Source organism: Labeo rohita, chromosome 24, assembly GCF_022985175.1.
Source record: "Labeo rohita strain BAU-BD-2019 chromosome 24, IGBB_LRoh.1.0, whole genome shotgun sequence".
NCBI lineage: Eukaryota > Metazoa > Chordata > Actinopteri > Cypriniformes > Cyprinidae > Labeo > Labeo rohita.
The window spans coordinates 5,482,814-5,501,221 of NC_066892.1; the positions used below are offsets into that span (position 1 = coordinate 5,482,814).

Below are 18,408 nucleotides of genomic sequence, written 5' to 3' on the forward strand. Positions count from 1 at the left end.
GTAAATTTTTGTTTTGGCCCTCCTGTAAAGTTGGTGAAATGTCACTTACGCATTTCTGGTTATACAGTTTGTGAAATACAATTTGCCAGACCACAGCAAAAAAGTTTATGCAGTTTGACTAATTGAAATGCAATGATTCCAGATAAGAGACTCTATTGGTTGAACTTCATGTCTGTTTTCTCTCCTCCAGCCAATGGAATGACAGATCCTCTCAGCTCCGCCCCTGGCATGAGCAGCGCCACCAGCCCCAAACTTGAACCTCCACCATCACCTCACGCCAACCGCAAGAAACACAGACGGAAAAAGAGCACAGGCATAACCAAACCGGACGGCCTTTCTGCAGGGAATGAAGGTAAAGGACACAAAACTGTACAAGTTTGCTTGCACCTCACTATCACAAACACCAGCAGTTTTTGTGCATCTATAACTGTAGGCTAGTCTTAGTGGCTAATAAATCAGTTTCTTTCAGAATTAGAAAACACTTTGATTTGATCCATTGTTCTGTGCCACATGCGACAGAGATGATGTGTCACAAACAGGGTGCCACTTCGGTTTTATTGCCCGTCCCAATGACAAATACAGTCTCCTAATTGGTTGTTATTGAGGAAACAAAAGCACTTCCCTCAGGCTGTTTTGTTGCCAATAGGCAAAATCCATCAACTAGATGGACGCTGTCCATCAATGACGCTGACACAGACGCTTCCTAATAAAATTATTGTTTTTTTTAAACCATTTTATAAGTCCACCTAGAGCCACTGCACATTTGAAGTGCTAAAAAGACATTAAATGTAACCTGGACCACAAAACCAGTCCTAATAGTCCATTTTTTGAAACTGAGATGTATACAATGTCTGAAAGCTGAATAAATAAGCTTTCTATTGATGTATGGTTTGTTAGTATAGGACAATATTTGCCTGACTATTTGAAAATCTGCAATCTAAGGGTGCAAAAAGTACCTAAGTATTGAGAAAATCACCTATAAAGTTGTGCAAATGAAGTTTTAAGCAATGCATATTACTATACTGTATGTATGTATGTATGTATGTATGTATGTTTTAGGGCTGACAAATGATTAATGCTGATTAATTGTATCCAAAAATAAAATATTAAAAAAAAAATTAATATTTTATAAATAAACATACATTTTTTTCTTAAATATATACTTCAAAAAAATCTAAATATTGAGAAAATCACCTATAAAGTTGTGCAAATGAAGTTTTTAGCAATGCATATTACTAATCAGAAATTAAGTTTTGATATATTTACAGTAGGAAATGTACAAAATATCTTCAGTGAACATGATCTTTACTTAATCTCACAAATTATGTACTTTTTGGATAATTACTCAACTTTTTAGCATTAGATAAACATTAGAATATATCAAAATGTAATAATAAAATAATTAAATATAAAAATAGGTATTATTACTAGTAGTAATTGTGATGATTAGGGCTGACAAATGATTAATGCAGATTAATTGTATCAAAAAAAATAATTTAAAAATATATTAATATTTTATATATAAATATTAAAAAAATTCTTAAATATATACATGCAAAAAAAAATTAAATATTGAGAAAATCACCTATAAAGTTGTGCAAAGAAAGTTCTTAGCAATGCATATCACTAATCAAAAATTAAGTTTTGATATATTTACGGAAGCAAAGTTACAAAATATCTTCACTGAACATGATCTTTACTTAATGTCACAAATTATGTACTTTTTGAATAATTGCTCAACTTTTTAACGTTAGTTAAAAAGTTAATTTCTTAAGTATATACTAATTTCTTAAGTATATACATGCAAAAAACATTTAAATATTGAGAAAATCCCATATAAAGTTGTGCAAATGAAGTTCTTAGCAATGCATATTACTAATCAGAAATTAAGTTATATTTACGGTAGGAAATTTACAAAATATCTAAATTGAACATGATCTTTACTTAATGTCCTAATGATTTTTGTCATAAAAGAAAAATCAATAATTTTGACCCATGCAATGTATTGTTGGCTATTGCTACAAATATACTTATGCTACTTAAGACTGGTTTTGTGGTCCAGGGTCCCAATTGATAAATACATGTCTGTAGGTGGTAAAAACACAGATTCTGTCAACATTTAAGGTTTGAAGAAGCATATTCCTCTCAAATTGCTCTTCTAGATCACGTCTGTGACTTTAAATGCGACCAGGATGAAGTTTAATTGTGTTTTTACATGAGCTAAAATCGCCTCAAATGATCCAGCGCCAGTATTGTGACTGTTTGATTAGTTTTAAATGCGTATGGACGACATTACAAGCTCAAGGGATCACAAACGTGGTCATTTCCCATTGCAGCTCGAGTTAAAGACGTTCTGTCTCATTACGCAGACCGTTCCTCAACAACACAAGGTCTAACCTCTGATTTTCTTAAGCTTGGTCATCGGGCGGAATAACAGCGGCTGGATGTGTGTGCGCGCGAACGCAATTTCCTACGAACTTCCATCATGAGCGTCGTCGTTTTTGCCTCTGTACAGTCTGAAAGGTTCTATTAGTGCGCGCTTGTCTGTTCTAGTGAGTGCATGCAGAATACAGACATATTGCTTAAGTATGAGAATCACTCACATGGAGCAAGTTGTATCTGCTGAAGGCAGAGGAGTGGGAGAGACGGGAGGGGTGGAGGGGAGCGCTTGGATCCTTGAATAAATTGCTATCAGTTTATCTCATTTACGGGGCAATCAAAAGCGGCGAATGCTGGCAGAAATCGAATTTTAGCTGTTGTGAAGCATCATAAATCAAATGTGCTGTCGCTCTCGAACAAGGTGAGGCAACTTTTTCCGTGCTTCGCTTTATGAGCGAACGTCTCTGGGAAGTGTCCGGAAGATTTTTACAGCGCTGATTCGCAAATAGTCTCGGGCAGCTGATGGTTTTACGTGAATGTCCACAATTAAGACATGCTTAGACAACTAAATGAAGGATCTGATTCGTTTTAGTGAATCAGTTCATTTCAGTGCTGATTCTTTTGAATCATTCCACTTGATTCAAGCAGGCACTGACTTTGTTTGAGCTGTTTCTACCCTAAATTAAAGTTTGAGTTTAATACTTCTACATGCAGAGTCAATCCATTTGAACAGCTTCAGTGAAGCATCTTCTGCATTTCCGCTGGATGTACGGTGGTGTAATGAACATCTCAAGTGTTTAAAAGACCGCCCAGGGTTCCCGTTGAGTCGACTGACAGGAGCTTTAATGCCTTTCTTTGCGACCACACGTTTATCTTCACTCTGCTCTGCCATTCTGGAGTTTGATTAATCTGGGTTTTCTGTAGTATGTTTCTCTAGGAAACTTGCAGTTTCTGCAAATCTATTTATTTTTTATGTGTAGTTTACTTTAAGCTGCATTTTTATTGCACACTTGTTTTTTATAACATGAAATTTGACTGAACTAAAAGTGTTACAGTGTAGTGTTTAAACTCTGGGTCACAAATTATGTATTTTTTGGATAATTACTCTACTCAACTTTTTAAATAACACACATTAGCTTAACATATTTAAATATATTAGAATTTAATAATTAAATAATTACATTTAAATATAATAATAATAATAATAATAATAATAATAGGTATTATTACTAGTAGTATTTGTGACGATTATTACATTTTTAAATGTATATAAATAAAATTGCATCCAAAAAAAAAGTTTATTGTAAAAATATAAATATTTTATATATAAATATAATTTTTTATTAAATATATACATGTATGTTTGTGTATTTATATATACATAATAAATATACACCATACACACACACAAACATTATTTTGGATGCAATTAATTGTTTGACAACCCAAAAATAAATACTACTAGTAATAACAGCTAGTTACTTTTATTACATTAAAGTTTAATTATTAAATTCTTGTTGTTTAAATATAAAATATTTATTTTCATCCATTATTATTATTATTATTATTATTTGCTTATATATTTAAAATTAATATTACATTTACATTTATTTATTTTTTTTATTTAATCTAAAAATTATTGTAATTGTTTGGTATTTATATATTTAAACTTATTACATTTTAAATACATTTTTCAATATTTATTATCTAATCTCATTTATTATTATTACTACTACTAATAATAATAATAGTAACAGATACTATTATTATTAATTTATTCTTATTTATTTATGTATATTTAAAATTATTGTTACATGTTCATTTATTTAAATATTAAATATTTCATCAAATATAATTATTAATGTTATTATTTGGTATTTCTATGTTTAAACTTACTACATTTTAAATACATTTTTTAAATATTTATCATCTAATCTCATTTATTATTAATATTATTATTATTATTATTATTATTATTATTATCATTAAGTTATTCTTATTTGTTTTGTATATATTTGAAATTATTATTTCCTTTTAATGTATTTAAATAATAAATATTTAATATACTCTTATAATTATGTTATTATTTGATATTTATATATTTAAACATTACATTTTAAATACATTTTTAAATATTAGTTTCTAATCTAATTTGTTATTTGATTATTATTATTTTTATTATTAATTTATTTTTATTTTTTCCATATATATTTAAAATGATTATTATATTTGCTTTATATACATTTAAAAATTATTAGTAGTACATTTTAATATATTTTAATGTTAAATATTTCATCTAATCTAATAATTATTAATGTTGTTATTTGGTATTTATATATTTAAACTTATTACATTTTATTATTTTTTATATTAATTATCTAATCTCATTTATTATTATCATTATTATTATTATTAATAGTAACAATTATTATTAATTTATTCTTATGTGTTTATTATGGCAGGCCTAATCAGTTTCTTGATTCAGCTTGCTCTAAATACAAAGATTACTACAGTCCTATACATTTATTTCTTAACTTTTAAGTAGTTTTCATACTGATATAATGACGTCCAGGTGGCATTGCTTGTTTTGATCCTCCAGGCTGATAAATACACTTGCCCGGTTTCCAGACACCCAGCAGCAAATGAAGCTTCATGTGCTTCCTGTGTCTCCGTTAGACCTTTTAAACAAGATAAATACAACTGCATGTATATATTTGTACATTCACATGCATCAGATCATTGCTGGGGAGTGTTTATGTCTGCATTTACCTTCAGTTCATTGTTTGAAGTGTCGTGTGTGTGTGTGTGTGTGTGTGTGTGTGTGTGTGTGTGTGTGTATAAGGAGGTGTTATTGTTTACTCTGTGTGTGCGTCTGATGGAGACGGTGAGTGCGTTCTCGCCTCCTCAGTGTTTGGCCCTATCCCCCCAGGCCCGTGTCAGTAATGGGCGCGTGCTGATTGCTCTAATACAGGTTAGGAATATTGCCTTTAATGATGTGTAAAATGAGCAAACGCCGCCGCTGACATTTACAGATGGCACAGGCAGGTCTGGTTCCTCCCAGCTGCCCGTTAATTCTTAGACACCAGCTAGCATCTCTATAGGCCCAGACCTGTTTAGTGTACTAGCGCACATGTGTTGGATTCAACATTGTCACCTATTGGAGTTTGTAAAGCAACACACACACACACCTTGACTTAAACCCCTCGCGGCTTTGCGCCGGCGCCGATTTGATGGATCTGTGGTCGCGTGGCCGCGCGCTCTGACAGAATAGCAATCGGGTCACACTGGCAGGTCCAGATGTGGTACTGGAGCAGGCGTCTGACCCAGAGGGCGTTTGGACTAGAAGCATCTGCTTCCATTAAATGGGATGCACTTGAGCAAATGTTGGGATTTCCTTTTCCTCTCTTTCATTCTCGCTCTGTGCTAATTAGCTTTTTTGATCTCGCATTAATCTCACGTATGGGTACAACCAACAAATGTTAAACAAATGAAAACTCTCTTATATTGGAGCTTCATTCTTGTTTAGATTGTAGCTCTGATTATTCTGGACATTCACTTAACCAGCTGCAGTGCATCCTCGAGTGATTTTAAGAGTTTTAATGCAGTTTTTCCTCCGAATTTGAAAACTTAGAAAAAATTATATTTAAATAAAAGAAGCTATATTTTATTTTATTTTATTTGTTTACTAAACTAAATATTACAGTTTAGAGGCAGTTTTTGACATGTTTTTCATCCAAATTATTATTTTTTTAAATTAAGTATTTACATAAAAGAAACACATTTTATTTTATTTTATTTTATTTGTTTACCAAACTAAATATCTCCGATTTGATGCAGTTCTTGACATATTTCCTCCAAATTATTATTTTTTAAATAAAAAAAAAAAACACGTTTTATTTTATTTTATGAAAAATACAGTAAAAAAACAGCAATATTGTGAAATGTTTTTTTCTAATTTAAAATAACAGTTTACTAATTTAATATAAGGTAAAATGTATTTTATTTCTGTGATGCAAATCTAAATTTTAAGTTTTTAAATTAAATATTTAAATAAAAATAAATATTTGTATTTATTTGCTTATTTTTATTTAAGCATTTAAATTTAATATTTAAATAAAATGGACAAATTTAATTTTATTTTATTTTATTTTATTATTTGTTTACTAAACTAAATATCACAGGTTTGATGCAGTTGTTCATATGTCTTTCCTCCAAATTATAATTTTTTAATTAAATATTTAAATAAAAGAAACACTTTTTTATTTTGTTTTATTTTATTTTATTTTATTTTATTTACCAAACTAAATATCAGTTTTGATGCAGCTGTTGACATGTTTGGAGTATTTTATTTTATTTTATTATTTGTTTACTAAACTAAATATCGCAGGTTTGATGCAGTTGTTCATATGTCTTTCCTCCAAATTATAATTTTTTAATTAAATATTTAAATAAAAGAAACACATTTTATTTTATTTTACTTTATTTTATTTTATTTTATTTTACTAAACTAAGTATCAGTTTTGATGGAGTTGTTGACATGATTTGCCTCCAAATTTTTTTTTAAGTATTATTTTATTTTATTTTATTTACCAAACTAAATATCAGTTTTGATGCAGCTGCAAAATTCCCTCCAATTTAACATTTTAAAAATTAAACATTTAAATAAAATTATTTTTAATTTTTATTTCAAAGAATGCAACGAAAAGAGGAACGAAAAGAAATTTTGTTTCCTCTCTTTCATTCTCGCTCTGTGCTAATTCACTTTTTTGATCTCACCTTAAAGACCAAAATCGACACTATTTAGTGTTTAAAAATCAGTTTACTAGAATGATTTCTGAAGGATCATGTGACAGTGAAGACTGGAGTAATGATGCTGAAAATTCAGCTTTGCATCACAGAAATAAATTTTATCTTATATTAAATTAGTAGACCGTTATTTTAAATTAGAAAACTATTTCACAATAATACTGTTTTTACTGTATTTTTCATCAAATAAATGAGGAAGCTAGACTTCAAAAACACTAAAGAAATTGAATGGTAGTGTTTGTGTGTCTGAATGTGAATGTGATGTGAATAGAAACATGAATGAAAGATTGCAAGGGCCTGGAGGAGATGAGAGAAGCAGAGAGAGGCTGTGGTTTTCGATGTTGTTATCTTTCTTTTATTGTAGCGTATTAATTAAGGTAAGTTGTTTCTGCCCTCTTTGCCTCCAGTCCCTCAGATTGGATTTTAACTGGATGTAGTCAGGCAGAACCTGCTCTGCTCCGTCTCATTACTGCTAATTTCTGAGCACCAGTGGCTGATTGGGAGCTTGTGTTATTGCACATTTTATATTAACAAACCTCAGAGTCTATGGGTAATTTTTTATAGATAAGATGCTTTCTTCTTTCCTTTAATGCAGTGCAGTGCACTTTCACTACAGTCCTGTGTTTGAGACATTTTCTTATTTTAGAATAAGAGAGAAGTCATCAGTCCTATGGCATAACACATATATGAACGTATGGGAGCAACCAACGAATGTTAAACAAATTAAAACTTTCTTATATTTGAGCTTCATCTTTGTTTAGATTCTAGATCTGATTCTGGACATTCACTCAACCAGTCAAATCATCCTGGGGTGCTTTTGCAAATTTTCCTCCAAATTTAAAATTTTCAAAATTATTTAAATAAAAGAAACAAATTTTATTTTATTTTATTACCAGTGCATTTTTATTTTATTACCATAAAATAGACTTTTTATTTTATTTTATTTTATTTTATTTCCAAGCTAAAAATAACACAATTGGATGCAGTTGTTGACATGTTTTTCCTCCAATTTTTTAAAAATTAAATATTTAAATAAAAGAGACGTTTTATTTAATTTTATTTTATTTTATTACCAAGCTAAAAAACACAATTTGATGCAGTTGTTGACATGTTTTAAATTTTAATAAATAAATATTAGTTTTGATGCAGTTGTTGACATTTTTGCTCTGAATTTAAAATGTAAAAAATGTGATATTAATATAAAAGACACAAATTTTATTTTATTTTATTTACCAAACTAAATATCACAGTTTTGATGCAGTTGTTGACATGTTTTACTCCAAATTTAACATTTTTTAAATTAAATATTTAAGTAAAAGACACAAATTTTATTTTATTTTATTTTATTTTATTTACCAAACTAAATATCACAGTTTTGATGCAGTTGTTGACATGTTTTACTCCAAATTTAACATTTTTTAAATTAAATATTTAAGTAAAAGACACAAATTTTATTTTATTTTATTTTATTTTATTTACCAAACTAAATATCACAGTTTTGATGCAGTTGTTGACGTTTTACTCCAAATTTAACATTTTTTAAATTAAATATTTAAGTAAAAGACACAAATTTTATTTTATTTTATTTTATTTTATTTTATTTTATTTTATTTTATTTTATTTTATTTACCAAACTAAATATCACAGTTTTGATGCAGTTGTTGACATGTTTTACTCCAAATTTAACATTTTTTAAATTAAATATTTAAGTAAAAGACACAAATTTTATTTTATTTTATTTTATTTTATTTACCAAACTAAATATCACAGTTTTGATGCAGTTGTTGACGTTTTACTCCAAATTTAACATTTTTTAAATTAAATATTTAAGTAAAAGACACAAATTTTATTTTATTTTATTTTATTTTATTTTATTTACCAAACTAAATATCACAGTTTTGATGCAGTTGTTGACATGTTTTACTCCAAATTTAACATTTTTTAAATTAAATATTTAAGTAAAAGACACAAATTTTATTTTATTTTATTTTATTTACCAAACTAAATATCACAGTTTTGATGCAGTTGTTGACATGTTTTACTCCAAATTTAACATTTTTTAAATTAAATATTTAAGTAAAAGACACAAATTTTATTTTATTTTATTTTATTTACCAAACTAAATATCACAGTTTTGATGCAGTTGTTGACGTTTTACTCCAAATTTAACATTTTTTAAATTAAATATTTAAGTAAAAGACACAAATTTTATTTTATTTTATTTTATTTTATTTTATTTTATTTTATTTACCAAACTAAATATCACAGTTTTGATGCAGTTGTTGACATGTTTTACTCCAAATTTAACATTTTTTAAATTAAATATTTAAGTAAAAGACACAAATTTTATTTTATTTTATTTTATTTACCAAACTAAATATCACAGTTTTGATGCAGTTGTTGACGTTTTACTCCAAATTTAACATTTTTTAAATTAAATATTTTTTTAATAAATTAATCAATTTTACTATTTTGTTCTATTTTATTTGTTTACCAAACTTACCAAACACAACGATTTAATGGCTTTTGTACTTTTAAATGCTTTTAATTGAAGTGTCAAACTGTAACCTGTATGTAAACCCTCTCTCTCTCTCTATATATATAGGTAATATTATATTTGAAGCTTAACCTTTGGATTAGTTGATCCTGACATGCAACAATTAAGGGTCCATTTTCTAGTTTTTTTTTTTTAATGGTCAAATGATTTTCTTTTTATTACAATGAACCGCTGTTGATTTTGCCTTGAATTGTGAACCGTGATCACTATATATTGTGACCAAAGAGGTGCTGAATAGGATGTGTTTCAAAACCTAGAGTGCCTATCTAGACAGCATTTAGATGCATCATAAGTGCCTTCAAATTCTAAATAGGCAGCTCACTAGATTTAAAAATAAACTTTTAGACTCCTTTTTATTCAAAGAAGTATTACCAAAATAACCAATTACTGTTATTTTGTGCGCTGCTTAACAACTAATGCACAAAATGAATGTCGCTTATCCTTTATTCTCTGTGGTTTTGAGCTGCTGCCATTAGAAACAGAGTTTTTAATAATTCCATATTGAAATTACCTGTTGTAATGGCTAATTTATCAGATGGCCAGCCAACAGAATAATTGTCTGTGTTCAGATGCAGAGGTGTATAATCATTGGACAGTGCAATGCAAGATAATTGTGTTGCTGTTCATAATAGCAGGAGAGAAACTGTATCACGACAGCCGAAATGTTATCCAAATACAATATATTCCCTTCTGTGATACTGAAATACGAAATATGTGCACTCTGAAGTAGTTGTAGAGACCTCTGTGCAACACATTTATCCACATGTATTGTGCATCCCGTTGTACATTTGTGGTTGATTTCCAACAAAAAGAAGCATGAAATGTAAACAAAGCAAAGAGATCAACTGGGGCGACAGACCTTCACCCTTTAGTCCTTGATTTAGACACAAAGCTGCTGGCTCTGTATTGATCTCTGACCTGGAGTCAAGTCCCGTGAATAAATCGGATAATTGAGCAGGGTGTCAAACTAATTGGATTGTTGCCGTTCGCTTGAGGCCATGTGCTCCGCTGAAGTGAACGGGAGGCTTTGACAATCATATGCATGTGTTGGAGTCATCATATGGAGATTATTGATCGAGATTAGAGCAGACAGAGATCTATATGTTTCACATTCAAGATAAACCATTGCCTTATAACCACACTTAACATTTCATCTGAATTTAAAGTTACGTGTGGAGTTTTTATATTATATTATATTATATTATTGCCAACCCTGGTAAATGTATATATTGATAATTCATGATCATTTCTTTAAAAATGGGGCTTTAATAATGTGCTAATGATTGAATTGAATTTGAGTTTATTGTCATTGTTTGTCCATTGTTCAGTGATCTATAATATAGTGCAGTGCAGTGCAGTGTAGCCAGTTCTTTTAAATAAATATTGATAATTCATGATAATTTCTCTAAAAATGTGACTTTGATATCGTGCTAATGATCTATAGTATAGTAGAGTATAGTATAATATATAGTAGTATTGCCAGACTTGTTACATATACATATACGGATAATTAATGATAATTTCTCTAAAAATGGGACTTTAATAATGTGCTATAATCAATAGTATAGTATAGTATAGCATAGTGTAGTATATACTAGTATAGTATAGAATAGAATAGTACAGTAGTATTGCCACCCTGTTAAATTAATATATTGATCATTTCTCTAAAAATGACTTTAATAATGTGCTAATGATCTATTGTATAGTATAGTATAGTATAGTGTAGTGTAGTGTTGTATAGTATAGTATAGTATAGTATAGTATAGTATAGTAGTATTGCCAAACCTGTTAAATATACATACACCGATAATTAATAATAATTTCTTTAAAAATGGGACTTTAATAATGTGCTATAATTAATAGTATAGTATAGTATTGACAACCCTGTTAAATATACATATATTGATAATTCATGATAATTTCTCTAAAAAATGGGACTTTAATAATGTGCTGTGTGCTATGATCTGTAGAATAGAATAGAATAGAATTGAATAGAATAGTAGTATTGCAAACCCTGTTAAATATATTGATAATTTACTTTAATAATGTGGGACTTTAATAATGTGCTAATGATCTATAGTGTAGTATAGTGTAGTATAGTATAGTACAGTATTGCCAACACTGTTAAATATACATATATTGATAATCCATGATAATTTCTCTAAAATGGGACTTTAATAATGTGCTAATGATGTATAGTATAGTATAGTGTAATATAGTATAGCATAGCTGACCCTGTTGAATATATATTGATCATTCATGATAATTTCTCTAAAATTTGATTTTAATAATGTGCTAATGATGTATAGTATAGTATAGTATAGTATAGTATAGTATAGTATAGTATAGTAGCGTATTATTTAGTATAGTATAGTATAGTATAGTATAGTAGTATTGCCAAACCTGTTAAATATACATACACTGATAATTAATGATAATATGATAAAAATGGGACTTTTATAATGTGCTACAATTAATAGTATAGTATAGTGTAGTATAGTATAGTATTCCCAACCCTGTTAAATCATTTATCAAAATCAAATCAAAAAATAGGACTTTAATAATGTGCTTATGATCTGTAGTATAGTATAGTATAGTATAGTATAGTATAGAATAAAATAGTATAGTAGTATTGCCAACCCTGGTAAATATATGTATTGATAATTTCTTTAAAAATGGGACTTTAATAATGTGCTAATGATGTATAGTATAGTATAGTATAGCTGATCCTGTTGAATATATATTGATAATTCGTGATAATTTCTCAAAAATAGGATTTTAATAATGTGCAAACAATGTATAGTATAGTATAGTATAGTATAGTATTGCATTCATTGCATTTCCAACCATGTTATATAATATTATAGGAGAGATTTACAAAAAAAACCTGGGGTTGGCACATGACCTTGATAATTCATGATCATTTCTGTAAAAGTGAGGGCTCAGTAATGTGCTAATGATCATTTCCAGTGGGCGTCAATAAATGGTGTTATGTTTTGATGTTTTAATACTAATAAACAGCCTTTTTCTGTAGAACAACTGCAGCGATTGAGTCTGTGAACTTCTTTTCGCCTCACGCAGCTTTATTGTCGGTAATACTCGCGTGTGTAATCATCATCCCGTACATATCGAAGTAATCATGGATTAGAAATGAATATTGAGCAAATTGCAGAAATGATGGTCTGTTTTTCACCTCTTACCCCTCATTTGAGCTCGGCAGAAACGTTGCAGTACCTCACGCGTGTTTTTGCGGTGTGGAAATTAGTGTGACCAGAATGATTAACCCACATTATATTCTATTTAGGCAGCTGCAATAATAATGAGTCTTCACTGGTAATGAGATAAGTACTCTAATGGATGTATTTACCTTTTTAATCACTTGGATTTTACGATGCTGATGAACAACAGCAACTGACGCTAATCGCAGATACCCATAATGCACCTTGGATATTGGCCATTTAAATCTTTGTATTTTCAGCCTTTAGTGAAGATGATCTCCAACTTTAATCTGCAATTTTATTCATTTATGCATTTTTTTTATTTTTAAATCTGTCAGTATCAGATATACTCTTTAACAAATTGAACAATCTCTCGTTTGGTGTGTTTCAGAGCAAGAGGAGTCGTTTGAGTTCATCATTGTGTCCCTGACGGGTCAGATGTGGCATTTTGAGGCGTCCACGTATGAGGAGAGAGAGCTCTGGGTTCAGGCCATTGAGAGCCAGATATTTGCCAGTCTACAGTCCTGTGAGAGCAGCAAGAACAAGGTAAGATGATATTGTGTTTATTTAGATACCATGGAAATAGGCTACTATGCTGTATTTACGTGTTCTTTTCAAATTGTGATATCTAAATCTGAATTGTTATGCCACATAGTCTCGATTAGGAAGCCAGAGTGATGCAGTGGCCATCCAGTCCATCAGGAACGTGAGGGGAAACAGCTTCTGTGCAGACTGTGACGCCCCCAGTGAGTACAACAAATGTGACGGCACCTATTTCTGAACATGAAGCTAGTTTGACTTTGACATTTTATCATATGTTTGTCTTCTCCTTTGTTGTATAGTGTTATGAGGTATAACGTAAAGTACTTTAAAATAATAAAAATAAATAAAAATAATGTCAAATAAAATGTAAAAAAATATAATAATTTAATTAAAAAAATGTTTGTTGAGTAGTTTTACCAACATTAAAATAATAAAAATAAAATAATAAAAAATAACAAAATAAAATTAATTTTGATAATTTAAATAAAAATATTTTTTCAGACATTTTTCTGTTTTGACCCACATTAGTGGTAGTTTAACCCACATTCAAATAATACAAAATAATGTAAAAATAACAAATAAAAAGAAAATATTAAAATTAATTTTAATAATTAAATAAAAATATTTTTTTCTGTCTTTGTGGGGGGTCTGGTAATTACACCTACATTAAAATAACAAATAATTAAACATTTAAAATAAAAATAATACAAAAAAAAATTTAGTAAAGAATTTTGTTTTTGCTGGGTAGTTTTACCCACACTAAAATAATAAAACATAATTGAAAATAAAATAAAAATAATATAAAATATTTATAATAATAATAATAATAAATTTAATTCTCAGACATTTTCCATATTTTTTTTTTTCACTAACATTACAATAGTAAAAGTAATATCAAAATAATTTTAAAAAATAAAAAACTTTTTTGTTGTTGTTGGGTAGTTTCACCCACACTAAAATAATAAAACATAATTGAAAAAACATAATTGAAATTTATCTATACTATACTATACTATACTTTACTATAGATCATTAGAATCATTAAAACATAATGAAAATTTTTATAATAATAATATATTTTATTAAAAAAATAATCAAATAAATAAAAATCATAAAATAAAAATGTTTTTGTTGTTGTTGCTGGGTAGTTTCACCAACACTGTACCAAATTTCACCAAATAAAATATTTTTTATATTTTTATTTTATTAAATAATAATAATAAATTCAATAAAAAATATTTTTCAGACAATTTTCTTAATGGGGGGTTTCACTAAAATTAAATAATAACAATAATATCAAAATTAATAATTAAAAACATAAAATAAAAAGAATATAAAAAGAAATTAAATTATATTAAAAAAAATCTGTTTTTTTTTTTTTTTCTATTTTTTTGATGGATTGTTTCAGATTGGCATAGTCACTGCTGAATATGACCCATGATACCATACACTAATTATCATATGAGATTTCGCATTGCATAAAATGCAATTTTGGAATTGAAAACTGAATGGTAATTGTCTCTGACCCTCAGATCCGGACTGGGCCAGTCTAAACCTCGGTGCTCTGATCTGTATCGAGTGCTCCGGGATGCACAGGAACCTGGGCACCCATCTGTCCCGCGTACGCTCTCTGGACCTGGACGACTGGCCGGTGGAGCTCAGCATGGTGATGACAGCCATCGGGAACGCCATGGCCAACAGCGTATGGGAGGGCTGTGTAGAGGGATACACCAAACCCGGGGTGGACAGCACCAGGTGGGTCTCCTTTCCAAAGCATTCACTGATAGCCTTGAAAACAAGAAAACAAGTCAAAAAATCAAGATTCTTTTCCCCAAGGCCCCATGAATTAAAGTAATGTTTATAATAGGTTTGTTAGCTAATAAAATCAAGTGAAGTGTAGTATTGTTCAGGATGTGAAGCATATTCAGTAAGCATTGCATCCAGTGTCAGTAAATGATCAATGACTGGATCTTCACCCGATCATCGCTCCATTAGTGCTGTTTGAAGAAGATGAGATGTTTCAGCAGATAATAGGCTCCATAGACCATTGTCTGGAGCTGCTCACCTGCTTCGCTCCCAGGCCATGTCTCGAGGTGTTTCCCCGCTTTAAGCCTGACACACTCGCTCACATTCCCAATCTGTCTAATGACCTGGAGAAAAGAGTGTTTTTGGTGGCAATTAAGGGCACTATTACAGTCCCAAACCGCTCCCCTTGAGGCACAACTGAGAGCTCGCAGTGGCTCTGACAGCTATCCATCACTCAGAGGGGTGTATCAGTCACTCCTGAGGGTATGAATCCCGTCAGACACCTTTGGTCTAATGCATCATAATGTGGGATTTATTTTAATGCTGCTGAACTCTGTCTTGTGCCTTTATCTGTTAGAGACATGCTGTTGGATGGGCAGTGTATATAGCATTTTGTTATGCATGTTTGTGTTACGAATGTGCATGATGCCTAAAAGTGTGTGGCTTGATGAGGAGAGCTGTGCTGTTGCTTTTCTCAGGGTCTGAACTTGTCATTTTCGCCTAGTGCATGATTAAGTGCTACAGACTTAAAAACTGTAGCCAATAACCAATATGTTGACTTTATAGTATGATGAAGTTTTTTGTGCATTTTTTATTTATTTAGATTTTACTTTGTTTTAATTTTTTGTTAAAACTAAAAGCACTTTGAGAAAAAACACATTTAAAGGTGCTGTATAAAATAAAGTTTGTATTTATTTATTTATTTTATTATAAATAAATAAGTATCTTTTATGAGGTCTGGTTTTATTTATTTAGATTTTAGATTTTTTATTTTTAAATTTTATTAATAAAGTGCTTCGAAAAAAGCTTTTATTTATTTATTTATTTATTTATTTATTTAGCCTGGTATTAAAAATGTGTATTATTTGTATGAGGTCTGGTAATGGTATATATATATATTATATGGTATATTATATATTTTATTGTGGCATAATAATTAGATAATACTAAATTATTACTAAAATTTAAATAAAACTAAGCATAAATTAAAAAATAAATTAATAAAACAAAGGTACAAAAAATAGCTAAAAATCTAACCAAAATATAAAAATAAAATTCTAAATATGAATAAAAACTATAATAGTATATAAATTATACTAAAATAACTGAAAAGATGATATTATTTTAAAGTATTATATGTTTTCATAGTAATCAGATATTATATTATTACTAAAAATGTAAATAAAAATTAAAAATGAGCAAAAATTAAAAATTAAATTAAAAAAGAAAATTTTAAAACAAAAGCACAAAAAATTGCTAAAAATCTAACCAAAATAAAAAATATAAAAATAAAATTCTAAATATTAATAAAAACTACAATAGTATATAAATTATACTAAAATAACTGAAAAAAAATGTTATTTTAAAGTATTATATGTTTTCATAGTAATCAGATAATATTATATTATTACTAAAATTTAAATAAAAATTAAAAATGAGCAAAAATTAAAAATGAAATTAAAAAAGAAATTATTAAAACAAAAGCACAAAAATTGCTAAAAATCTAACCAAAATAAAAAATATAAAAATAAAATTCTAAATATTAATAAAAACTATAATAGTATATAAATTGTACTAAAATAACTGAAAAGAAATGTTGTTTTAAAGTATTGTATGTTTTCATAGTAATCATAATATTATTTATTACTAAAATTTAAATAAAACTAAAATTGAAAAGGAAATTATTAAAACAAAAGCACAAAAAAATGCTGAAAAATATATAAATAAAATTTGGAATTTTAATAAAAACTGTAATAGTAAAGAAATGTTACAAAAATAACTGAAAATATTATATTATTGTATAGTATTATATGTTATATATTGTCATCATAATTAGATCATTTTATATTATTTAAAAATATTATTTTGTACTTTTATTATTATATTATCTGCTTCCTGGCATTATAATGACGCCAGTAATTTCAGAATATGTTCATAATCTGCAGATGTGATACTGATATGGTTACTGAGGGATCTCAACCTTACAACGACTTGTATTTGTCTCTGGCTGTGTATTAATTTAGCTGTTTACACCTGCTGTAATATGTGTTTACAAGACAGCGGAGTGACCCGTCGCTTCGTAGTATGCAAGCGAGCGTGAGGATTTCCGTCAGTGGCGAGCGTGAACAAAGATGTAACAACTGCCCTACAAAAGAGTGCGTGCAGCAGATAGCGTGTAAAGGAAGATGGCCCTTTCCATCTCCTCACCACCTGGGGTGCTTCAGCTCTCTGTCTCTGTTCTTTTCTCTGAGTCGGCGGCGAGTGATGGCTCACAGTTATATATTGAGTGCTTGGCGGGCTGCAGCCGAGTGCTTTTGACTTGATGAAAGATTATTGATGCTGATATCCCCCTCACACTTCAGTCGTCAGGACGGCCTCACTGCCGGAGGAGGGAATGTTTTTCATTGTCAGGAGAATCTGATGGTTCACGGCATCCTCCATTTCTCCCGTTCTCTCGCTCGCTCACTCATTCTCTCACCCGCTCGGACAAAAACTGAAAATCTCATTACCGTCATAACTGATTTTCCTCAGCCAAAGAGTAATGGCTGAAACATGATGTGTATTCAGAGTACACATATATCCGATATGTAGTCATCAGGGTGCGCTTGTTTACTTTTCACAATATGACAATAATTCATGCTGTTTTTCGTCATTTGATGTGTTTTAATTTTTTTTTAATTGTTCTTTTAAGAAAAATGTTTTTAATAGTTTTAGTTAACAGTAATAATCCAGAGTATTATTCTAAAATTATTAAAAATCTTTTTTATTGCCAGCTGTCATAAAATAATTAATTACCAATAAAATAATTAATTACTTACATAGTCTAATTTTAGAATTAATGTAGTAATAATCATTTATAATATAAAAATGTGTGTATGT

General features: G+C 29.0%; 1 protein-coding gene across 3 annotated transcripts in view; it reads left to right on the top strand.

Moving 5' to 3' along the window:
• The window catches only part of agap3 (ArfGAP with GTPase domain, ankyrin repeat and PH domain 3), a 214,151-nt gene that overhangs the window by 178,087 nt on the left and 17,656 nt on the right, over positions 1-18,408 (top strand). For all 3 annotated transcript variants that reach the window (XM_051097602.1, XM_051097604.1, XM_051097601.1), the window contains exons 13-16: positions 191-352; positions 13,352-13,506; positions 13,616-13,706; positions 15,036-15,258. In XM_051097602.1, the coding sequence (XP_050953559.1) occupies positions 191-352; positions 13,352-13,506; positions 13,616-13,706; positions 15,036-15,258 (631 nt within the window). The remainder of the gene's footprint in view (positions 1-190; positions 353-13,351; positions 13,507-13,615; positions 13,707-15,035; positions 15,259-18,408) is intronic.